Raw genomic sequence first — 27,031 nt, forward strand, 5'->3', positions numbered from 1 at the left:
TTGGTCCGGATGACACAATGTCGAATATTTCCAAAAACAATTTGAAATGTGGACTCGTCAGACCACAGAACACTTTTCCACTTTGCATCAGTCCATTTTAGATGATCTCGGGCCCAGAGAAGCCGGCGGCGTTTCTGGATGTTGTTGATAAATGGCTTGCTCTTTGCATAGTAGAGCTTTAACTTGCACTTACAGATGTAGCGACCAACTGTATTTAGTGACAGTGGTTTTCTGAAGTGTTCCTCAGCCCATGTGGTGATATCCTTTAGATATTGATGTGGTTTTTGATACAGTGCCGTCTGAGGGATGGAAGGTCACGGTCATTCAATGTTGGTTTCCGGCCATGCCGCTTACGTGGAGTGATTTCGCCAGAATCTCTGTACCTTTTGATGATATTATGGAGCGTAGATGTTGAAATCCCAAATTTTCTTGCAATTGCACTTTGAGAAAGGTTGTTCTTAAACTGTTTGACTATTTGCTCACGCAGTTGTGGACAAAGGGGTGTACCTCGCCCCATCCTTTCTTGTGAAAGACTGAGCATTTTTTGGGAAGCTGTTTTTATAGCCAATCATGGCACCCACCTGTTCCCAATTAGCCTGCACACCTGTGGGATAAGTGTTTGATGAGCATTCCTCAACTTTATCAGTATTTATTGCCTCCTTTCCCAACTTCTTTGTCACGTGTTGCTGGCATCAAATTCTAAAGTTAGTGATTATTTGCAAAAAAAAAAAAAGAAATGGTGTCAGAGGGGTTAGTGCGTCTGCCTCACAATACAAAGGTCCTGCAGTCCTGGGTTCAATCCCGGGCTCGGGATCTTTCTGTGTGGAGTTTGCATGTTCTCCCCGTGAATGCGTGGGTTCCCTCCGGGTACTCCGGCTTCCTCCCACTTCCAAACACATGCACCTGGGGATAGGTTGATTGGCAACACTAAATGGTCCCTAGTGTGTGAATGTTGTCTGTCTATCTGTGTTGGCCCTGCGATGAAGTGGCGACTTGTCCAGTGTACCCCGCCTTCCGCCCGATTGTAGCTGAGATAGACGCCAGCGCCCCCCGCGACCCCAAAAGGGAATAATATTATGGTAAGAGTCATTCAAATAACTATAACATATAGAACATGCTATACCTTTACCAAACAATCTGTCACTCCTAATCCATAAATCTTCTTCCTGGATGTGGCTTCTAAACAACTCTGCCAACTCCAAAGGTATGCGCCGCTTCCTCCTGTCCTTTTCTGCTGCATATTTCACTACATCCAGCTTGTAATCTGCAGTACATGATTTCCTTTTCTTTGCCATTTTTGTTCAGCCCTTCTCAGTTTTCATAAGTTACCGCCAACGATGAAATGATCCATTTTAATAGTTACGGCAGTAGCATATAGCAGTTAGCAGTTAGCATTCCATGACCAACAATGCACTTCTGCCATGACCCTCCCCCGACGAATTCTTATTGGCTGACGTGTGTTTGACGATTGCTGACATTTTCTTTGTTTCTTCCGCGAATGAGATAAATAATATTATTTGATATTTTACGGTAATGTGTTAATAATTTCACACATTAGTCGCTCCGGAGTATATGTCGCACCCCCCGCCAAACTATGAAAAAAACTGCAACTTATAGTCCGAAAAATACAGTATGTGGCCTGCTAGATTAAAACTTTATCCATGTTTCATGTAAGTTTGGGGAAATTTAATATACAGTAGAACCTCGATTTACGAACCCGTCTACTGTATTTTTATTAGATCGAGCCAAATGGGCCGCTGTGTGCGAACCACGTCTCTGTGTACGAACACTTCATTCATTCAGTGTACAAACACTTCATCTATTCTTTCTGTGTTCCGCCAGTAGGCAAAAAGCAGAGCGCAGCATTTTAGTGATGAAGCGCAGCCCTCCACGTCACCTGCTGCACATTGCAGGACACTGTTATCCATCCATCCATTTCCTACCACTTATTCCCTTTGGGGTCGCGGGAGGCGCTGGTGCCTTATTCAGCTACAATCGGGCGGAAGGCGGTGTACACCCTGGACAAGACGCCACCTCATTGCAGGGACAACACAGATAGACAGACAACATTCACACACTAGGGATCATTTAGTGTTGCCAATCAACCTATCCCCAGGTGCATGTCTTTGGAGGTGGGAGGGGCCTATCCCCAGGTGCATGTCTTTGGAGGTGGGAGGAAGCCGGAGTACCCGGAGGGAACCCACGCATTCACAGGGAGAACATGCAAACTCCACACAGAAAGATCCCGAGCCCGGGATTGAACCCTGACTACTCAGGACCTTCGTATTGTGAGGCAGACGCACTAACCCCTCTGCCACCGTGAAGCCAGGACACCGTTAGTCAGTCACTATTTCAGCATATGTGTCTTTTTTGGTTATTTTGCCTTTTAACAAGTTTTGTCTAATTTGCTGTAGGGCTGGGCGATAAAACGATAACAATATATATCGCGATAGACATGTGATCAACATCAATAGAAAATGGGGTCGATAGAACGTTCGATAATTTCACTGAGTTCTGTTGGAAAAAAATAGTAAGAAACGCTGAGCCGGAACCTGCACGGCAAAGGAAGAGCTTTAGCCTCTTGACCTATCACGGCTGAGCCTGAACCGCAAGGCATTCTGGGAAATGCTAACAGGAAAAAAAAAAGCAACGATTGATTGATACTTTTATTAGTAGACTGCACAGTACAGTACATATTCCGTACAATTGACCACTAAATGGTAACACCCCAATAAGTTTAACTTGTTTAATCAACGAAACGGGAATATGAGTGCGGCAGCACGAGAGGAAATTGTAAATAAAAAAGGAAACGTCAGCAGTTTGGCAGTATTTTGGATTGTTTAAGTCCGATACGAATCAGAGTAATACTGTCTGCAAACTCTGCAAGGTCGTCGTCCCGAGCAAGTCTTGGAACACGACAAACTTCTTTTAGCACCTGAGCCGCTCTCACCCTGTGGAGTACAGCAGCAAACAGCCACAACATCAGCCGGTGCAAGTGGAACAGCACCCAGGCGGCAACAACAGACCACCATGGAGAGGTACTCGGCAGCAGTGCCATACGACAACAATTCAAAACGTTATAAAGAAATAACCGATGCAGGGGTGTATCAATTAGCGAAGGACATGCTACCGCTCAGCATAGTTGAGAAGTCTGGGTAAGCATTTATTTAATGTCAATATTTGCACATCGACCAGTATTTTCATTTATTTGACTGTTTTTCTTAATGCTGACCTCGTTCTAAAGGTTAAAGGTTATATTTAAAATAAAAGTATTTAAATTCAGCCTTTTTTCTCCTGGTCTTTATTTAGAATTGTTTTTTGTTTTAATCAATAATTATCGATATCGACTGATATGAAACATTTATATCGTGATACATTTTTTTGTCATATCGCCCAGCCCTATTTTGCTATCTCCATATAATAAAATGGGTAAATTCAGGGGGTAAAGAAACCACCGCTGATTAATTAATTACAAGGCGTGTCTCCAAACTTCTGTTCAAATATTGAATGTGTTTCTTGTTACCTTTTAGAGTCTGGGAAGAGTCTTCATCGGCATTAGACGATAAGGAGAGTGCCTCAGGTGACATCTTCGGCTCGGCAGTGAGCTCAGCGAGTCTGGGGGCTTGAGGTCTGGTCTTCCTCGCAGGGTTCAGGAAATAACAATACGCACATCGAAATGCTAAAACAACACACACACAAAAAAAAAAAACACACAATGTCAATTCATGAAGACATTTTCAAAACAGACTTGATGAACATGCATGAATATGAGCCAATTTTTAAACATGTAAAATTGATACGCAGCATTGGTTTGCATATTCAACCTTGGTGTGAATTCGCTCGCAGGAGTCGGCACTGGTGACGGCTTTTAAAAAGCCACATGATGCACCGCGCTGCCAAATGCTAGAGGGCAAGTGAAGGGGCAACTTTTGATGGAGACTGACAAAGAGCTGAGGGCTTCTCAAATTCTTACCAACATATTCAAATTCCTCCTTTAAAGCCATGCCATTGTGGGACAGACACTGCTGGCAGATGAGAGCAAATCTGCGGAAGGAAAGACATCAGTGTGACTGGGAATAGAATCCTTTGTATTTAAAGTCCTACTGAAAGCCACTACTAGCGACCACGCAGTCTGATAGTTTATATATCAATGATGAAATATTAACATTGCAACACATGCCAATATGGCCACTTTAGTTTACTAAATTGCAATTTAAAATTTCGGGCGGAAGTATCATGCTAAAACGTCGCGGTATGATGACGCGTGGGCGTAAAAGAAGAAAGCTGTAGATGGGAAGCGGTGTATTGCGGCCGCCTTTAGCAACACGACATAGGCGGTGTTTCATTTTTACATTCCCGAAAGATGACAGTGAAGCTTTACTATGGAACAGAGTGTTGGCTGAGTTCTTAACGTTTGCTTTCAGAGCGTGCATATCACAACATACAAGATGCCGTCATGGCAACACAACCTTACCGGGCTACCGCGCATGCTCATCACTCCTGCTGCATGCTGGGTAGGGTAGTTCTTTTTTTCCCTGGCTCATAACATCACAATATAGTACCATGTATATGATGCCTTCAGTTTATCAAAGCACCAAGCAAACAATCGGAAAATTCCAATCATATCAATTCCTAGATATGGTCATAATTATTTTAAGTGCACCACGCAGAATAAACACAACATTATTAATATTGCTACTACTGATAATTTGATCAAAAATTCCCTAAAACAGCCCACTACCTATAATATAGGTTTTTTAAACATAAGATCCCTGATAAAAAAAATGTTTCTGCTGTTACCTCAGAAATTGCCTGTTCAGATGTTATGATTGTGGCTCAGAGATTTGTATGTAGATTATATTTATTTTCCATAACAAACAGGATAACTTAAATACCCTGGCAGTGGCAATAAGCTTAAATGTTTGTATTTACATTTTTGGAGTTGATTTTCATCAAATATGCTATTTAACTGCTACTGTTTAACAAGGACTGATTTAAATTGTGTTTGCACAACAAATGTTTTGATGCTTTTGTTCATGTGGGAGAATATTCCAATAAAGGTGCACTACACACTACTTTTGAATTCATTATTGGGCTTTGCGTATACAATGCAGTTAATCGCGATTAATCAGAGAAAAAGTGTGATTAACTTCGATTAGTGAAGTGAAGTGAATTATATTTATATAGCGCTTTTCTCTAGCGACTCAAAGCGCTTTACATAGTGAAACCCAATATCTAAGTTACATTTTTAAACCAGTGTGGATGGCACTGGGAGCAGGTGGGTAAAGTGTCCTGCCCAAGGACACAACGGCAGTGACTAGGATGGCGGAAGCGGGAATCGAACCTGCAACCCTCAAGTTGCTGACACGGCCACTCTACCAACCGAGCTATACCGCCATTAACATTTTTAATCGTTGCCCAGCCCTAATTTTAATAGTTACGGCAGTAGCATATAGCAGTTAGCATTCCATGACCCACAATGCACTTCTGCCATGACCCTCCCCCGCCGAATTCTTATTGGTCGACGTGTGTGTGACGATTGCTGACATTTTCTTTGTCTCTTCCGCGAATGAGATAAATAATATTAATTGATATTTTACGGTAATGTGTTAATAATTTCACACATAAGTCGCTCCGGAGTATATGTCGCATGCAAACGATGAAAAAAACTGCGACTTTTAGTCTGAAAAATACGGTACTGGCATGAATTGATTTACGTGAACCCCCGACTTAAACAAGTTGAAAAACGTATTTGGGTGTTACCATTTAGTGGTCAATCCTACGGAATATGTACTGTATTGTGCAATCTACTAATAAAAGTTTCAATCAATCAATCAAAGCACAACTAGTGGTTGTGGCTTGTGTAACCCTTTTGAGGCACTTGTGATTTAGGGCTATATAAGTAAACAATGATTGATTGACTGGCAAGATCCTGCCATTGCAGTGACGAGGGAGAGTAATCCACACAGATTACATACCTGTTCTGTGGGCCATCTCCAACAATGTACTCAACCACTCTCTCCATAACGCCTCTCTGCCTTGGAAGCACAGGTCTAGCCAAGGGCGGGCCTGGGGGGTGCATCCCTTTCAAAAACAAAACAGGGATTTAAAAGATTACAAACAGGCCAAAAATCAGTCGCACTTACCATGAATTTCTGTGCTAATATATATTACACAACTTTTGCCGTTAATGACTCATATCTCACTTGTAAAGCACGTCCAGATCTCCCGTGGTGTCAGAGAGTAGTAATTAATATAATCTAAGATCAAGAGCAATCATAGGAAGATGACTGGTCATTTCTGTGAGACTTGGCACAGCATCAATACCCTGCTGGTTATTAATTCCTCGACATATGGAAACTCCGTGGTGACTCTGTGTATCAAATTGCTTTTCACTTTCAATTTTCAGCAGAAGCAGGTGATATCAAGTCATGTAAACCATTTGCAGCGTGCTGCCAATGCCAAAGGCAATTTTGCCAAGCATTAAAAGACATTTACTGAGATTCCACCACCAGTGCCCAGAGAACAAACGGCGCTCTGGCTAATTAATCACAGTTGATGTAATCCTGCTTTGTGCATACCACACAGTTGGCATTCCACATGGCAATTACGGCTTGCGGCTTCCTCTAGGAGCACATTTCCTTTACTGTTTGCACCCATTTGCAAATTCTATTGAGCGTTCATCGTCCAGAAATAATTTATATTGAATATTCAGTGCCGTTTTACAGATACGCAGATGTCTTCCACACACTGTTCTGTGGAATGTTTTATTGGCTTTTTTTGGTATTTTAAAAGCAACTGCCGTATTTCCTTGAATTGCGGCCAGGCATATAGTATGCGCCTGCCCTGAATTACTGCCTGGTCAAACTCGCTTCGCAAAATAATTAGCGCATGCTTAGTATTACCACCGGGTCAAACTCGTCACGTCAAGAGTGACACTTCCTCTGTCATCATTTTCAAAATGGAGGAGGCTGATTTCAATAATTTGAAATCACATAAAGGGAAGAAGATTAAGAGCTATTCAGTAGGATTTAAGGTCCAAGCTATTGAATATGCTAAAAAGAACAGTGAGCAGCTATGTTTTATTAATATACCGTAGCTGCGTGTGTCAAATATGAGTCATTAAATGACTCCCGTCTCCTGGTAGTAGAGGGCGCTAGTGATCCTTCTTGCGACTACTCGGCTGCAGAAGAAGTGACAATGAGTGAGGTGATAATGTGCTGGGACGGATATGACGCGGGGGTGCACGATGGACCTTTTAGGATGTAACACTCCTATGCTGGCTATGTAAACAACCGGGCTGAAATAAAGCATGTTCCAGTCCTAAATACCCAGCGTATTATTTATATAATAACCCTTCCTGGTGGCAGCGGTGGGATAAAGAGATCACCCACGGAGTAGAACGGGAGGGGGAGTTGTCCGAGGATAATTCTGTCGTCACCCGCACTTGAGGAGCCAAGCTAACTGATAGCAGAGGTCTGATAGCAGTTTTCCAAACTGGACTTTCAATCGAAGCAGGACGCAATAAAGGAAGATCTCCATCGAGAAAAAGAGACTTTTAAAACTGAAGAAAGATAAGGAAGACTTCTATAAACAAGTTATCGATGCTTTTGATCAGAAGGAGCTGGCATGGACTTCGTTTATAAGTAAAGGTAAGACCATAATAACTTTTTTTTATTAAATTTGCTCTTCATGACGGTATCCTTACATAACACTCACATTTTTACTGCATGCCTTTGGTAAGTGCCGGAGTGAGAAGAGGTTTTAAAATAATTAGCGGATGCTTACCTTTACCGCATGGCTTTGGTAAGCGCAGGACTGAGAAGAGGTTTTAAAATAATTAGTGCATGCTTACCTTTACCGCATGCCTTTGGTAAGCGCAGGAGTAAGAAGAGGTTTTAAAATAATTAGCGCCCCGGCGGCAATTCAAGGAAATAGAGTAGTTTGCCCACGTTTTGCACAAAAATAACTACCTTAATGCTGTACTTTCTATCCTAGTTCTTCATTATGCTGGCATGTGCAAACAAATGCTGACTCTGTCAATAATTCATACTGTTACCTATTAAACGCACATTGTTCAAAAAGCACAGTACAGTGCCTGAGAAACTGGGGAGAGAGAAGCCGGCAAGAGTAAATCACACCTTAATCGTTCACATTACGATGTGGTCCCCCTGTGTGCAGACAACTCACCAAATCCTGGAGCAGGTGTTCCAGGGGTCACAGGCTTCCTCAACAAGCTCTGCTGAGCAGCGATGGCCGACAGGTTCCTCTCTGGGGGTCCACCTGGAGCAGAGCGGGAAGATCGTCCAGGGTAGGTGGGCCCGCCGGTGAGAGGAGGGCGGGCCACTACCGCGCCAGGATTTTCCACCATCTCTGGGGTTTTTGGTACCACGTTGCGCTGGCGAAGCACTAATTAAAAAGAGATAAAACAGGTGAGGTGCAGAAAAGCAAAGCACTGTATGGGAAACGGAGTAGCCATTACTCAAATAGCTACCTTGGCCTGGTTTAGGTGTCATCTGGGGTCCTAGTGGAGTCAAGTCCAGCTCCTTTGTAAATAGACATTAGAAATACGTGTCAAAAATGATGTTTGCAACACCGTCATCAGTCGAACGATTACCATGGGTATACCAAGGGATCCAGGAGTTTGTATTATTTTTAACTCCTCAGTAGTTGTATTATGTAACACAGTGGTGTCCACAGTGCGGCCCGCAGCTAATCATTTACCGGCCTGCCACACATTCTGCAAAAATTGCAAAATTGATAGTATTGCAAAAATAAAAATAAAATTTTTTTTAAAAGTGGAATGAGGTGAAATCTAATGAGGAAAAGTGGCAATGTTGACACTAAGCTGCCATACAGGCAGTTTGTTTTTCCTTTTGTCTTTTTCTTTTTTTTCCCATTACTCAAAAAAATAAAAAAAGGACAAAAAATCTATGTTATAATTAATTATTACTTAATAATTATCACTTTTAAACGTTTTATGTGGAAAAAATATTGCATATGTTGTGTGGTTGTCATATAAAAACATCAAAGTTTTGACCAAAGAGCATAAAACAAACAAAATAATAGTTCAAACTTAAAATCGACCGATATATCGGAAGTTGATCCTGAAATTTAAGTGTTAAAAGTAAAAAAATAACTAATAAAAATGCATCACTTTATGAGTGGGGAACCTTTCGGATGTCAAATATATTTAGTAGGATTTTATTGAACTTTTCACTGTGATTACTCAAAAATATGAAATAATTCACATCAATGGTGTCCTGCATTATTGATCTTTGAGGGCTTTAATTGCTAAATAAAGGAACTCTCCTGAAGGAATCAATAAAGTACTATCTATCTATATACTGCATATTTCAGTTTTACTATAAAAAAGAAATTTGTCTTTGACAGAAAAGGCATAAAACCTTATTTGTTTTACTTTATATCCCCTAGTACACATGGGAAAATATTAGCTGCTTTAAACATGACTATGAATGAAGAAATAACTGTTAAAAATATATGCCTTCTCCACAATGGCGAGTCTTCTCTCAAATCATAGCTTCGAAAATGCTTTCGTTGAAAAGCTACTTTTCATTTAGCTACACCAACAAAAGCTTTTTTCACCTGATCTTGCACTTTCTCTACATCCTTGCAAAGATATTCAACCCCTTTGACAAAGTCAGCAACCATATAAAAACCCTTTTTTGATAATGGTTGCAATTGTGGACTTTTTTTCGTCTGTATTTGTGGGCTAATCCCTGCTTCGCGGCCATCTTGTACACCTCGCAGTATGTAAAAAAGATGTAATGTTGGGGAGTGTACAGGAAGCGATGTCATCAAAATGGCAGCCCCATAGAGCTCCCAGCGGCACACAAAATGAATAAAGCGATCGTACACCGAGACACAGGTCGCGCACCAAAGCATATTTGGCTCGATGTAAACGTTCTTCGACAAAAAAGAAATACGCAAATAAAGGCTTTCGTGAATCGATGTTTCACAGTATTACAAAAATAGAAACACAATATGATGCAGTTTAATGTTACACAATGTTTTGCATAAGACAATGCAATGCTCACCATTTTTTTTGTGGAATCAGGGTCAAATCTCTCCAGGATCATTTTAGCATTTTTATACGTCTCAGTTTCCATAACTTCTTCAATCTGAAACAAGATAATTATCATGAAAGTGATAAAGACTGTGTACTCACTTTGTGGGTATGTGATTAATTGCTCTAATAAAACACCTAATGTGACAAAGCAAGTGCAATGCACTATACATCTTCATTTACATTACACACCACACGTTTCTACATGTTTACACATAGTATGAAGAATAATTACATTCACTACTTCGATAATGGAGATGGTGAAAATCCATCAGCACTAATTATTGAAAGTTATTAGAGCTGACGGAGGATGACAAGTCATTTCTCAGATGCCATTTATTACACTGACATTAGCAGGGTAGTTTACTGGGTTAAGTCTTCAAAACCAATCAAACCTCAAAGGAACCTTAATTAACAAATTGAAGCTACTGATGGGATCAATAAAAGCCAAACTGAAAGGCTCCGACGGGAGTTTGTGTTCAACTGACCTAAATATTATATATCAATGATAATGTATTCTACAATATGTAAATAATGTCTGTACTTCCATGCATATTGTCACTTTCACCAAGAAGTGTATGTTTATGGGTAGGTTTCTTGTTAAAAAAAAACATGGTTGGGTCATGTCATTGAAGAACCTATTAAAATGTTGCTGTAAACTACATGTGAAAAGGTGCAGGTTCAAGAATACTTCTATTTAACACCTCAGAAAATCTAAATAGACTTTACAGTCGCCTACAAATACAAGGAAAATTTAGACTACTAAATTTGCGACCAAGCTTGCCAGTATCTTGTACGTTTATAAACAGCGGAGCAGGTTTACATACACTTTAGTCATCTCTTTCATGCATTGCCATTCTCAGTCCTATTTCTGTTGCCCACCGTACTACATACCCCACAAAGAAAGCTCACATTACAGTTTATGTACTGAATTACTATAACTGTGACAATTCTTGTTCATTTATAAAGATGTTTCTTTAAAGGCCTACTGAAACCCACTACTACAGACCACACAGTCTGAAAGTTTATATATCAATGATGAAATATTAACATTGCAACAAATGGCAATAAGGCCGGGTTAGTTTACTAAATTGCAATTTTAAATTTTGCGCCGAAATATCCTGCTGAAACGTCTTGTGAAGTCACGCGTTGTAGAGGACATTTTGTTCAAGCATCGTTCCCAGCTATAAGTCATCTGTTTTCATCGCATAATTCCACAGTATTCTGGACTTCTGTGTTGCTGAATCCTTTGCAATTTGTTCAATGAACAATGTGGACATCAAAGAAGAAAGCTGTAGGTGCGAAACGGTGTATTGCGGCCACCTTTAGCAACACAAACACAGCCAGTGTTTCATTGTTTACATTCCCGAAAGATGATGGTGAAGCTTTACTATGGAACAGAGCGGTCAAGCAAACACGGTTGGATTGGACCACACACACACAAAGTACAGTGTATTATGCAGCGATCATTTCGAAAGATCGTGTTTCAAAGAGGGTCCCTTGCGAAGGGCAGAGATGTGCATCGCCACCACCTGTCGACTGGTGCTGAAGAAAGGTGTGGGGCGGACCTTCAGGTTGTACAGGTACGACCATATAATCTCAATAAACACTAGTAACACAAGCAAATAAGGGATTTTCCAGAATTATCCTAGTAAATTTGTCTAATAACATCTGAATCCCTCCCACTGTATAGCTATATAGGTGGTTTAGCTCAGTTGGTAGAGCGGCCGTGCCAGCAACTTGAGGGTTGCAGGTTTGATCCCCGCTTGTGCCATCCTAGTCACTGCCGTTGTGTCCTTGGGCAAGACACTTTACCCACCTGCTCCCAGTGCCACCCACACTGGTTTAAATGTAAAAATTAGATATTGGGTTTTACTATGTAAAGCCCTTTGAGTCACTAGAGAAAAAGCGCTAAATAAATTTAATTCACTTCACTTTTTTTTTCTAGTGCTTTACTCTCAACTTTCCTCATTCACAAATCTTTCATCCTCGCTCAAATTAATGGGGAAATCGTCGCTTTCTCGGTCCGAATCGCTCTCGCTGCTGTTGGCCATGATTGTAAACAATGTGAGGATGTGAGGAGCTCCACAACCCGTGACGTCACGCGCACATCGTCTGCTACTTCTGGTACAGGCAAGGCTTTTTTATTAGCGACCAAAAGTTGCGAACTTTATCATCGATGTTCTTTCTTTCTTAGTTTATTTCGAACATGTACACATTTACAATACAATACAGACAATTTAATATCACTTCACATCACATCATGTCCGAAAAGGAGTAGGAAGATAAGTTCTCTACTAAATCCTTTCAGCAAAAATATGGCAATATGGGGAAATGATGAAGTATGACACATAGAATGGACCTGCTATCCCCGTTTAAATAAGAACATCTCATTTCAGTAGGCCTTTAATTGTTTAGAATTGACTCATTTTCACTACATAATCAGGAAAAGCCACCTTAAACTTACAATTTTCTTCTTTTGCTCTTTAAGATTCCCCAGTTTTTTATCTGAAAAGAAAAAAAAACTGTTTAAATTGCACATCAATTGTATTGCAAAGTGGAATTAAAAAAAAAAAAAAAGAATCATACTATTATTTTCAGTTCTTCGTGAAAAGATTACGATCAGGAGTTTCCGAAGTAACCACACTCTAAAAACGAGGAAATAATGATTGTAAAGAGGTTAGTTGGATTGATCATGTTGACATTTCTGATTAAAGCTGTACTTACAAGAAGGGAAAAATGAGAAAAGGGAGCGAGAGGATTAGGCGCCCCATGAGCTGTTCCGGCAGGTACCAGCAGTAGACAACAATGCTGCTCATCAGGTAGAGAAGAACAGAGTACAACAGCAGTCGGCCTAACCAGATCTTCAGCTGCCTTTGGTACTTTTCACCATGCTCCTCATGAAGCAGGATGTCCTGAGCAAATAATAGTGTCAATCAGTCAGAAACATGGTTGTCATTCAAATTACAACTAAAGTGCTTTTAAAATATTTTCATTTTAAATGGCCCTTGCTGATTAGGGATGGGCGATATAATTTGCAGCTAACTACAATAATATATATCAGTATTATCCATCCATTTTCTACCGCTTATTCCCTTTTGGGGTCGCGGGGGGCGCTGGCGCCTATCTCAGCTACAATCGGGCGGAAGGCAGGGTACAGCCTGGACAAGTCGCCACCTCATCGCAGATATCAGTATTATTTAGTATGTAAATCATAATAAAACCTTTTCAAAATGGTTTACAAAGGCTCCTATTTTGACTTGCCCAGGACACAACAGATAGAAGCAGCAATCGAACCTGGAACCCGCAAGTTGCAGGGACCGTCGCTTTACCATAAGTCAAGCCTCCCGAAGAGTGCAAGATTTTACAAAAGACGATGACAAAAGTGGCACACGCTCCAGTACAAGGGAGCAAAGCCAATGAGCACAGGTTTGCAGTGACCAATTCATTAAATGTTTGATGTATTTTTTATATAGTTTACTCGTTTAGTATTTACCATTAAAGTATTATCTTGATATAATTAGTATTTTTATTTTTAACTAACACAAACCAGAAAGTCAGAGGCGATACTTTGTCAGGTAGGGTACCTCTACGTCTCCCCTCTTGTTCATTTTGTACACAAATGTGTCAAGACTAAATATGATAACAAGACAAAGAATTAAATATGGTGATGATTCAGTAATTGTTAGTTTATTAATGGACGTGCAGTCACTGGTGTCAGCTGCCTGGTTCTAGTTTGTTTAGAAGACGCAAAGTTGATTCAAGAAATTCAACCTTTTTATTATCCAGGAGAGTCTAGATAACATTTTCCATGACCCAGCCACATACAAAGAAGTTGTAGACCTCCATGGCTCTTTCGACCATAAAAATGTTGCTGACCCTTGCTCTAATGCAAAAGGCTTAAGAAAAATAATGCCATAAAAGAGTTAGTCATTCTACAATATTTTGTACTGTGGTTTTAGGTTCCAACACACCAAGAGCCGTTTTCCCATTATAGCTAAATAACGAAAACTCTGTAAAATGACACTCACAATTTTGTCAACAATGCTGTGTCGTTGTATTCTATTGGGTTAATTCATGTATTTTATCTTAATAAATGTGCCAAAACTACTGGAAAACAAATTAAAATAATCAAAAGCCAAGCTCCAATTACAGTATTTGAGGTAATTTATGAAGACATTGTACTGCACGTACTGGAACTGCAACACCCTTTTGCTAGCCCCTTACAGACCGAAAGCTTGTTGTCACCATCAAGTATTGGTTACCCAATCCTAAAATGACTAATAGTGTGAACGCTCCCTATTCCAATACATGTCTGTCACACTATAACTACTGCATTAACTTTCGCCATCTTAAAAGGGGAACTGCACTTTTTTTCCGGAATTTTGCCTATCGTTCACAATCCTCATTAAAGACAAGAAGGGTTTTTTTTTGCAATCTAACATGTAAAAAATCAGCTCGTTCTTGGTGGCGAGCAGTGCGGGTAATGGGAGCAATCAACTCTACCTCTAAATCAATTTAAAAATGCATTCAAAAACCATCAACAATACTTTATGTTCCTTAACCTGTATAATATCCAAGCTGTAGCAACCTTGGTATTGTAAAAGAAAACACAGTAGAACTCTTTTTTTAGCGCAGTAACACATCAGCGTTTTTCGGTATTAGCTGTAGAAGATAGCTAAGGAAAGAGATAAGAAAGCTTCTACGACAACACAAAACGTGTTTAAGTTCGTAATGCACAACACTGCAAAAAGACACCAATGTGTACTGCCTGAAAATCATGACAGTACACATTGTACAGTATCTGTAAAGTATTAGCCCACATTTCATGTTTTGTTTGTACACAACGAGCCAGACAGCATATAATAATAATAATAATAATAATAATGAATTTCATGTGTTCATTTGTAACGCAATTTACATTTGTTAAAATCTCCAAGTGCTGCTAAGTATAAAAAAAAAGAAAATGGAAAGTTAGCATACATAATAGAAAATTAAAAAAGAAATATAAACAGGAAAAACACTAGATAAAACAGAAACAGATAAAATAAAAATAAAAACATGAAAGCACTGGATAAACATACTGCTTATGTACTAGGGCAGGGGTCGGCAACCCGCAGCTGCGGAGCCGCATGCGGCTCTTGGATCACTCTGATGTGGATCAGCTGCATACTTGCCGACCCCCCCATTTTTCCGTGAGGTTTTCCGGATTTCAGTGCCTCTCCCAGAAATCTCCCCAGGATAACATTCTCAAATTTCACCCGGACAACAATTTTGAGGGCGTGGCGGTAATGCCTTAAACATCCTCTCGACCATGTCGTCGCGTCCGCTTTGATACTATGCTATCTGAGTGCCGGCCGGTCACATCTAGTGTGCGGCTGCTGACTCAACGCTCAAGCGACTGCAAGGCATACTTGTTCAACAGCCATACAGGTGACACTGAGGATTGTGATATAAACAACTTTAACACTCTTACTAATATGCGTCACACTGTGAATCCACACCAAACAAGAATGACAAACACATTTCGGGAGAACATCCGCACTGTAACACAACATAAACGCAACAAAACAAATACCCAGAATCTCATGCATCCTTAACTCTTCCGGGCTACATTATACACCCCGACTACCACCCTCCTCTGTGCGTTGGTTGAGGTGAACAGGGTTGGGGTGGGCAGGGTTTGGTGGTAGCGGGGGTGTATAAAGTAGCCCGGAAGAGTTAACCTGTATGGCTGTTGAGCAAGTATGCCTTGCAGTCGCTTATGCGTGTCTGCAGAAGCCTCATACAACATGTGAATGGGCTGGTAAGCTGTTTGTTCCGGTTGTAGAGGGCGCTAAACGCATTGTCATCATAACACGCCCTTATTATTGTTGTTTGGGTGAAAACCAGCAGACAGTCGAGAAAACGGTTGCTCCGAAACTCGGGAGTCTCCCGGAAAAATTGAGATGGTTGGCAAATGTGATGTCAAGCGGCATTCAAATAAAACTTGCTGGCCGCACTAATATTAAAATGTCATATTGAGGTGCGGGCCACATGTCTGAGACCCCTGGTTAATACATAGCACAAAGAAAAACAAAACTTTGTACGCTGTGTTATTTCATTGTAAAATTCAAAAGTCTTGTGGCTCCCATATTTTTCTTTATTTTGTGAAAGGGGTCAAAATGGCTCTTGGAGTGGTAAAGGCTGCAACAGTGACTTTGAAGCTGCATTATACAACCGTTTATCATCTTTAAAGGCCTACTGAAAGCCACTACTACCGACCACGCAGTCTGATGGTTTATATATCAATGATGAAATATTAACATCGCAACACATGCCAATACGGCCTTTTTAGTTTATTAAATTGCAATTTAAAATTTGACGCCATGTATCCTGTTGAAAAGGTCGGTATTATGATGCGTATGATGACGCGTGCACGTGACGTCTCGGATTGGAGCGGACATTTTTATCCGGCCTGATCCAAGTTATAAGTAGTCTGCTATAATCGCATAATCACACAGTATTCTGGACATCTGTGTTGCTGAATATTTTGCAATTTGTTCAATTAATAATGGAGAAGTCAAAGAAGAAAGATGTAGGTGGGAAGTGGTGTATTGAAGCTGACTTTAGCAACACAAACACAGCCGGTGTTTCCTTGTTTACATCCCCAAGATGAAGCTTTACTATGGAACAGAGCGGTCAAGCGAACATGGTTCCCGACCACATGTCAACCGCCAGGTTTCGGTGAGAAAATTGTGGTAATAAGTCGGCTTTTACCATAGACATGAGCGGAGCTTGCGTCCTCCTGCAGCTGCGACTCACTTACCTCCTCCCACCGGAGACACTGGCAGTCACCACACCCGTGGCCACACTCCTCCGACTTTCAGGTACCATATAATCTCACTAAAACACTAGTAACACAATAAGCAGATACGGGATTTTCCAGAATTATCCTAGTAAATGTGTGTAATAACATCTGAATCGCTCCCACTGCACTCGCCTTTTTTTTCTCTAGTCCTTCACTCTCACTTTCCTCATTCACGAATCCTTCATCCTTGCTCAAATTAATGGGGGGATCGTCGCTTTCTCGGTCCAAATCGCTCTTCCTGCTGGTGGCCATGATTGTAAACAATGTTCAGATGTGAGGAGCTCCACAACCCGTGACGTCACGCGCACATCGTCTGCTACTTCCAATACAGGCAAGGCTTTTTTATTAGCGACCAAAAGTTGCGAACTTTATCATCGATGTTCTTTACTAAATCCTTTCAGCAAAAATATGGCAATATCGTGAAATGATGAAGTATGACACACAGAATGAACCTGCTATCCCCGTTTGAATAAGAAAATCTCATTTCAGTAGGGCTTTAAAATACTAATAAAATATATTTTAAAACGACGCCGTTCTTTTCTCTCATAATGATTGTGAACGATAGGCTAAATTCCCCCATAACAAGTAGGTGTGGTGTAACGGTGTACATAATAAAAAGCAAATATTCTTTAAGATGTTTTTTCTTTGCTTGATAGCAGCAGCTGTTTCACTGCTTTGATGCTACTTGACCTCAGCAGTGTCAAGTGCCCGAAGGAAAGAGGCTGAAAATAGCCTGCAAGCTTAACTGTACTTGAGCACTAAAGCCCCATCAGTGATCACATGAAGTCAGATAATATACATATATTAATATTTCCATGGTACTTTTAAAGGCTACTTTGCCATTGTCATCAAACCCGTAGGCCTGCTTGATTGTGCATGGGCCCCCAAAGAGCCAATTAAATGGATTCTAAATTATTCTATTAATCAGGATGTGTTAACACAACAAAGTGTTCCTCATACAATGCATACCTTATCGATTCCCTCCAAAATATCCACAGTGGAAGGTTTGGCCTGCCGGCAAAAAACAAAAGAAAACATTTTGAGAGTTTGTGCAAGCAGTTTGTTGCTACAACTTCATGTTTCGTCTCCTATGTTGATTGCACATGCTTATATCTCAGCTGTTGCTATGCACTCACCCACTTGGCACAAAATGACACCTTTGCAGTCAATGACTTTTCCCTTGACAACTAAGCACATTTTAGTTTGAAAGGTCAGAATAGATTTTCAAAACAAAGTCAACCTACAAGCAAATTATAACTAAAATATTGTTTCATGTATTAAATCTAAAGACAACGGCAAGTGCATTTATAATCAAAATTCACATGATAAACGATATGTATATATACATACATATGCATATGTACACACACACACATATATATATATATATATATATATATATATATATATATATATATATATATATATATATATATATAGCTTTCCTCCTCTCCAAGGTTCTCATAGTCATCATTGTCAGCGACGTCCCACTGGGTCATTATTGTCACCGATGTCCCACTGGTTGTGAGCTTTCCTTGCCCTTATGTGGGCCTACCGAGGATGTCGTAGTGGTTTGTGCAGCCCTTTGAGACACTAGTGATTTAGGGCTATATAAGTAAACATTGATTGATTGATTGATTGATATATATATATATATATATATATATATATATATATATATATATATATATATATATATATATAATCTCATATGTCCCGGCAAGAAATCTGCGTTCAAAGGACTCCGGCTTATTAGTGATTCCCAAAGCCCAAAAAAAAGTCTGCGGGCTAGAGAGCGTTTTCATTTCGGGCTCCAGTACTCTGGAATGCTCTCCCGGTAAAAGTTTGAGATGCCACCTCAGTAGAAGCATTTAAGTCTCAACTTAAAACTCATTTGTATACTCTTGCCTTTAAATAGACTCCCTTTTTAGACCAGTTGATCTGCCGTTTCTTTTCTTTTTCTCCTATGTCCCACTCTCCCTTGTGGAGGGGGTCCGGTCCGATCCGGTGGCCATGTACTGCTTGCCTGTGTATCGGCTGGGGACATCTCTGCGCTGCTGATCCGCCTCCGCTTGGGATGGTTTCCTGACTGGCTCCCAAGTGAACGGGACTCTCGCTGCTGTGTTGGATCCGCTTTGGACTGGACTCTCGCGACTGTGTTGGATCCATTATGGATTGAACTTTCACAGTATCATGTTAGACCCGCTCGACATCCATTGCTTTCCTCCTCTACAAGGTTCTCATAGTCATCATTGTCACCGACGTCCCACTGGGTGTGAGTTTTCCTTGCCCTTATGTGGGCCTACCGAGGATGTCGTAGTGGTTTGTGCAGCCCTTTGAGACACTAGTGATTTAGGGCTATATAAGTAAACATTGATTGATTGATATATATATACACACACACACATATATACATATACATTATATATATATATATATATATATATATATATATATATATAAATAAATATAAAGGTGTAACGGTACGTGTATTTGTATTGAACCGTTTTGGTACGGGGGTTTCGGTTCGGAGGTGTACCGAACGACACGGACATATTAAGTAGCGCACCGCACGTTGAGTAAACAATGCACACTGAGGCACCATGAATTGATTTACGTGGACCATGACTAAAACAAATTAAAAAACTTATCCGGGTGTTACCATTTAGTGGTCAATTGTACAGAATATGTACTGTACTGTGCAATCTACTAATAAAAGTTTCACTCAGTCAAAAAAACAACAACACACGGCATGCTAGCAACGACTGGGCTACGATAGACTGACCACACCTCCTCTTTTCACCGGACATGTCCTCTTTGCGGAGCTGTCCGGGTAGAGTTTCTTAAATGCCTCGAATGTCCGGCATTTTAAGTTAGGGTTGCGTGTATTTTCAATGTACGTTCAGGGTTAAGAAGGGGTTAAAAACAAAAACAAAAAATGGTGCACACAGCAACATTGGTGAGGGAGGGGCAGAGACAGAGAGAGCGAGAGAGTTATGATAAACGCGCCTGCGTCGCCAGGCTCTGCCTTTTATCCATAGATTTATCAGATTTTATTTCCTATTATCTATAGCAGGGGTGTCAAAAGTGTGCCCTGGAGGCCATTGCCGCCCACAGCTAATGTTTTAAAAGGTTCACGGCACATTCTAAAAATACTATTAAAATAAACAAAAACATGAACTAAAGTGAAATAAAAAAGCTTAAAGGCTAAATGTAATTTAGAAAAAGTTGCAATGTTGACTAATAAAACAAAACTTTTTGTTTTTCTTTCAAACAGTTATTGCTCAAAACATAATATTAAATCAAAATCAATGTTAATATGAATTATTGACCTATCCAAGTTTCCGATTACTTCACATCAAATATTCCACTAAGAAAAATATTTTTGGTGGAATATTTAGCAAATTTGTTAAATAAATAATCCAAAAATTTATATTTTGTTGTTTTCTTACCGTACCGAAAATGAACCGAACCGTGACCTCTGAACCGAGGTACGTACCGAACCGAAATTTTTGTGTACCGTTACACCCCTAATATATATATGGGTACGGCGTGGCGAAGTTGGTAGAGTGGCTGTGCCAGCAATCTGAGGGTTACTGGTTCAATCCCCACCTTCTACCATCCTAGCCACGTCCGTTGTGTCCTTGGGTAAGACACTTCAACCTTGCTCCTGATGGGACCTGGTGAGTGCCTTGCATGGCAGCTCCCACCATCAGTGTGTGAATGGGCAAATGTGGAAATACTGTCAAAGCGCTTTAGGCTCCTTAAAAAGGGCTAGAAAAGTGCTATACAAGTACAACCTATTTACCATATACATATATGTATATACATATATGGGCATATATATATATATATATATATATATATATATATATATATATATATATATATATATATATATATATATATATATATATATATATATATATATATATATATATATGTATATATATATATATATATTCCAGCGGGCCTTTTGAATATCTCCCTATTTCTGAGGTCTGAAGGTTGGCAAGTATGCGTGAAAGGCCGGTCCATGGAAATAATGCCCAAATTTAACCGGTCCCTGGAGCGAAAAAAAAGTTGGGGACCCCTGCATTAGATTACACAGATGTTCCCAAACTTTTTTGGCCAGCTGTCTTATAAAATAAACCTGAGACTAGTGTTGATACATGCACACATACATACAAACATACAAAACCTCCACAATACACGCACATAGGGCTGGGCGATATTGGCTTTTATTAATATCGCAATATTTTTATGCCACATTGCGATATATATTACAATATTTTGCCTTGGCCTTGAATGATCACTTGATACATATAATGACAGCAGTATGATGATTCTAGGTGTCTACATTAAAACATTCTTCTTCATACTGCATTCATATATGCTACTTTTAAACTTTCATGCAGAGAGGGAAATCACAACCAAGTCAATTCACTAAAAGTGTAGTTATTAAATACTCTTCATTCTCTCATGAGTGACTTTTTAAATGAAAGAACAAATTAGTAGTGTTGCTACCTTTTTGTAGTAACACTTCTGCTGCGAATTTGCATATTGCTGTTGTCTGCTGAATATCTTCCCACCTGAAGCCAATCCACCGCCAGATGATGGATCCCCTGCTCTTTATTTTGGGCATTTATTGTTCTTCTCCATTAGTGATCAGTTTCACACCATATCTCTCTTGTATTGTCACAAGTTCCGCTCCGCTCGACATGCCTCAGCTAACGTTAGCCATGCTGCTACCTCTCTGGTCGGCGAGAGCTATGACGCTATACGCGCGAGAGTATGTGACGTATGTAAGAAGGCGGGCTTGTTTTCCGTCTCTGTGAGAATGAGAGACGAGGAGTAGTGAGAAACGCCTGTTGTGTAATGCCCGCAGCTAAAAGCAACTTCACCTGCCTCAGCTAACGTGAACCATGATAACGTTAGCTCTCGGTCAGAGCGTGTGACGCTACATGCGCGACAGTATGTGACGTATGTAACAGGGCGGGCTTGTTTTATGTCTCTGTGAGAAGGTGACACAATATGGAGTGAGAAACGACAGTAATGTAATGCACACACCTAAAAGCAAGTGTGGGAGATCATATAATCGAATATTATGATATAATCATTTTCTATATTTCACAGAGACAAGCCTGCGATATATCGTTTGTATCGATATATCGCCCAGCCCTTCATGCACACATACATACCCTCCACCATACATACATACATGCACACATACATACATGCATACCCTCCACCATACATGCACACATACATACCCTCCACCATACATACATACATACATGCATACCCTCCACCATACATGCACACATACATACCCTCCACCATGCATACATACATGCACACATAAATGCATACATGCACACATACATACATACATGCATACCCTCCACCATACATACATACATGCAGATTCATAAATACATGCACACATTCATATATACCCTCCACCATACATGCACACATACACACATACATACACACACACACATTAATACATACATATACACACACACACACATATACATACATACACACACATATACATACATACATACCCTCCACCATACATACATACATGTGAAGTGAATTATATAGCGCTTTTCTCAAGTGACTCAAAGCGCTTTACATAGTGAAACCCAATATCTAAGTTACATTTAAACCAGTGTGGGCGGCACTGGGAGCAGGTGGGTAAAGTGTCTTGCCCAAGGACACAACGGCAGTAACTAGGATGGCACAAGCGGGAATCGAACCTGCAACCCTCAAGTTGCTGGCACGGCCACTCTACCAACCGAGCTATGCCACCCCACATGTATGTATGTATGCACACATACATACATACATACAAACCCTCCACCATACATACATACACACACATACATACATACACACACACACACATACATACATGCACACATACATTCATACACATACATATATGCATGCATGCATGCACACATACATACACACACATGCATACATACCCTCCACCATAAATGCACACACACATGCATACATACATACACACACACACACACACACACAAACCCTCCACCATACATACATGCACACATACATACATACATACACACATGCATACTAACATACATACATGCACACATACATACACACACATACACGCACATACATACACGCACACATACATGCATGCACACGCACATACATACATGCATGCACATACATACATATATACATGCACACATACATACATACATGCACACATATATACAGTATTCCCATACATACAAATATACATACATACAGAAATACAGTATTCCCATACATACAAATATACATACATACAGAAATACAGTATTCACATACATACAAATATACATACATACATACACACACACATACATACATATATATATAACCTCCACATACATACATACATACACGCACGCACGCACACATACCTACATGCACACATACATTCATACACATACATACATGCATGCACACATACACACACACACACACATACATACACACATACATACCCTCCACCATACATGCACACATACATACATACACACAAACCCTCCACCATACATACATACACACATACATACTAACATACATACATACACACAAACCCTCCACCATACATACATACTAACATACATACATGCACACATACATACATGCATACACGCACACATACATACAGTATATATATATATATATATATATATATATATATATATATATATATATATATATATATATATATATATATATATATATATATATATATATATATATATATAACCTCCACCATACATACAAACATACATACATACATTTACGATAAATTGATTAACGTGGACCCCGACTTATAAAAGTTGAAAAACTTATTGGGGTGTTACCATTTAGTGGTCAATTGTACGGAATATGTAGTGTACTGTGCAATCTACTAATAAAAGTATCAATCAATCAAAACTTACCCTCCACCGTGAGACCACAGCACCCATGTTGTCGCCTGGCTCGGCAGTGGCAGTAGTCTCCTCTTGAATGCGTCAAGGCGGAACTTCTTCTACCTGTGGGGACAACCGCGTCAAAGCCAACAGAAGATGTCCCGCCAAATGTGGCCATGAAGACACACTTGAGGCCAGCATTCAGGCTCCTGGAGGCCAGCATTCAGGCTCCTGGCGGCCAGCATTCAGGCTCCTGGCGGCCAGCATTCAGGCTCCTGGAGGCCAGCATTCAGGCTCCTGGAGGCCAGCATTCAGGCTCCTGGAGGCCAGCATTCAGGCTCCTGGAGGCCAGCATTCAGGCTCCTGGCGGCCAGCATTCAGGCTCCTGGAGGCCAGCATTCAGGCTCCTGGCGGCCAGCATTCAGGCTCCTGGAGGCCAGCATTCAGGCTCCTGGAGGCCAGCATTCAGGCTCCTGGAGGCCAGCATTCAGGCTCCTGGAGGCCAGCAATCAGGCTCCTGGAGGCCAGCATTCAGGCTCCTGGAGGCCAGCATTCAGGCTCCTGGCGGCCAGCATTCAGGCTCCTGGAGGCCAGCATTCAGGCTCCTGGAGGCCAGCATTCAGGCTCCTGGAGGCCAGCATTCAGGCTCCTGGAGGCCAGCATTCAGGCTCCTGGCGGCCAGCATTCAGGCTCCTGGAGGCCAGCATTCAGGCTCCTGGAGGCCAGCATTCAGGCTCCTGGAGGCCAGCATTCAGGCTCCTGGCGGCCATTGACAACTTCGGCTAGTTGCGTGCTAACACGTGCTAACAGCGGTTAGCATTCACCAAAACGTTGCCCCGTTAATGACTCGTGACGTCATCAACACGACATAAAGTCACATAATCAGTGGACTTCGAGCCTAAAAAAAACACTTCAACACTTGCGCTTAAATAACGTCATAACCTACTTTTCCAACAAGTGTTAGCCTGACGAGCTAACTCGGGCTCGCTTTGCCTGCTGCGCGCGCAACAACTTTACAAACTGATAATATTCCGCCTTCGAATGGAAGTGAAGGTGTTGCCTTGTAAATGAGTTGATAAATAAACTTACCTTGGCAAGTAAAAGGAGTGAGTTGTTGTTCCGAGTGACCGCAGTGTTTGTGTCTTCTGGCTTTAGAGCGCGTCCACTTCGGGGGCGTGTCCAACTCTGGACACTTTAAAGCAGGGTCCTCAACCGCCGGTCCGCGGGCCAACACCGGGCCGTGACGCTCTGCTAGCGGGCCGCACAGGGACATTAAAGGCCTACTGAAAGCCATAGTCTGATACTTTATATATCAATGATGAAATATTAACATTGCAACACATGCCAATACGGCCGCTTTACTTTACTAAATTACAATTTTACATTTCCCTGGAGTTTCGTCTTGAAAACGTCGTGTAATGATGACGTGTACGCAAGACGTCACACGTTTTTAGAAAGTATGAGCACTGCACACACACACACAGCTAAATGTCGTCTGCTTTAAGCGCATAATTACACAGTATTTTGGACATCTGTGTTGCTGAATCTTTTGCAATTTGTTCAATTAGTATTGGAGAAGTCAAAGTAGAAAGATGGAGGTGGAAGCTTCAGCCTTTAGCCACACAAACACACGGTGATTCCTTGTTAAAAATTCCCGGAGGTGAAAATTTACAATGGATCTGAGCGCGGTCAAGCGAACATGGATCCCGACCACATGTCAACCAGCAGGTTTCGGTGGGAAAATTGTGGTTAAAAAGTCAGTTCTTACCGGAGAAAAGCTGAGCTTGTGCCGTCCATGAAGCTGCCGTCGACTTCCCTGAGACACTGGCCTCAAGACACCCGTGGAGACACTCTTCCGACTATCAGGTACTATTAAACTCACTAAAAGACTAGCAACACAATAGAAAGATCAGGGATTTCCCAGAATTCTCATAGTAAATGTGTTTAAGAATACGTCCCAATGCAATCGCGTTGTTGTTGTTTTTTAACTCGTTTTTTGTTTTTTGTTTTCTAGTCCGTCGCTATCAATATCCTCAAATCTTTCATCCTCGCCCAAATTAATGTGGAAATTGTCGTTTTCTCAGTCCGAATAGCACTTCTGGTTGGAGGCTCCCATTAAAAACAATGTGAATATGTGAGGAGCCCCCACACTTGTGACATCATCGTCTTCCGGAAGAGGCAGAGCTTTTCTCTTAACACCGAAAGTTGCAAACTTTATCGTGGATGTTCTCTACTAAATCCTTTCAGCAAAAATATGGATATATCTAAATGTGATTTTCTTTTTTAAACGGGGACAGCAGGTCCATTCTATGTGTCATACTTGATCATTTCGCGATATTGCCATTTTTTTGCTGAAAGGATTTAGTAGAGAACATCCACGATAGAGTTTGCAACTTTCGGTGCTAAGACAAAAGCCTTGCCTGTACCGGAAGTCGCAGACGATGACGTCGCCCGTGTGAGGGCTCCTCACGTCCTCACATTGTTTAAAATGGGAGCCTCCAACAAAAATAACTATTCGGACCGAGAAAACAACAATTTCCCCATTAATGTGAGCGAGGATGAAAGATTTGTGGATGAGGATATTGATAGTGAAGGAATAGAAAAAAATTTAATAAAAATAAAGTTAAAAAATAAAAAGGTGATTGCAGTGTGAGCGATTCAGATGTTATTAGACACATTTACTAGGATACTTCTGGAAGATCCCTTATCTGCTTATTGTTTTGATAGTGTTTTAGTGAGATTTTAAAGATTTTAAAGGCATACCTCGAGGTCGGATGGCCGCGGTGAACACGAAGTGTCTCAGAGAGAAGCCGAGGAAGCCAAGCTCACAGCTGCCTTTTTTGACATGACAGCTGCTGCAGGACGACGAATAATCCATTGATGTCTCCGGTAAGATATATATCACAATTTCCCCATCCAAAAACATGCTGGTTGACGTCGAGAAGCTTGATCGCTCTGCTTCACAACAAAGAAAGAAACACCAGCTGTGTCTCGGTACTAAAGACAGCTGCAATTCACCGCTTTCCACCAACAGCATTCTTCTTTATAGTCTCCATTATTAAATGAACAAATTGCAAAAGATTCAGCAACACAGATGTCCAAAATACTTTGTAATTATGCCATGAACAGAGACGACTT

The 27,031-nt window shown here is 40.8% G+C and overlaps 1 protein-coding gene across 1 annotated transcript in view; it reads right to left on the reverse strand.

Moving 5' to 3' along the window:
* Positions 1-25,350, reverse strand: part of lnpa (limb and neural patterns a) — a 26,944-nt gene extending 1,594 nt beyond the window's left edge. Inside the window, exons 1-12 of the mRNA XM_061880197.1 lie at positions 24,983-25,350; positions 23,924-24,016; positions 17,907-17,948; positions 12,815-13,002; positions 12,677-12,735; positions 12,555-12,595; positions 10,059-10,142; positions 8,495-8,546; positions 8,191-8,409; positions 5,979-6,084; positions 3,974-4,044; positions 3,524-3,679 (exon numbers count right to left, since the gene is read on the reverse strand). Coding sequence (XP_061736181.1) covers positions 3,524-3,679; positions 3,974-4,044; positions 5,979-6,084; positions 8,191-8,409; positions 8,495-8,546; positions 10,059-10,142; positions 12,555-12,595; positions 12,677-12,735; positions 12,815-13,002; positions 17,907-17,948; positions 23,924-23,950 — 1,045 coding nt within the window. The 5' untranslated portion in view covers positions 23,951-24,016; positions 24,983-25,350. The remainder of the gene's footprint in view (positions 1-3,523; positions 3,680-3,973; positions 4,045-5,978; positions 6,085-8,190; positions 8,410-8,494; positions 8,547-10,058; positions 10,143-12,554; positions 12,596-12,676; positions 12,736-12,814; positions 13,003-17,906; positions 17,949-23,923; positions 24,017-24,982) is intronic.
* Between the last annotated feature and the right edge of the window lie 1,681 nt (positions 25,351-27,031).

Source organism: Nerophis ophidion, linkage group LG19 (assembly GCF_033978795.1).
Source record: "Nerophis ophidion isolate RoL-2023_Sa linkage group LG19, RoL_Noph_v1.0, whole genome shotgun sequence".
Lineage (NCBI taxonomy): Eukaryota > Metazoa > Chordata > Actinopteri > Syngnathiformes > Syngnathidae > Nerophis > Nerophis ophidion.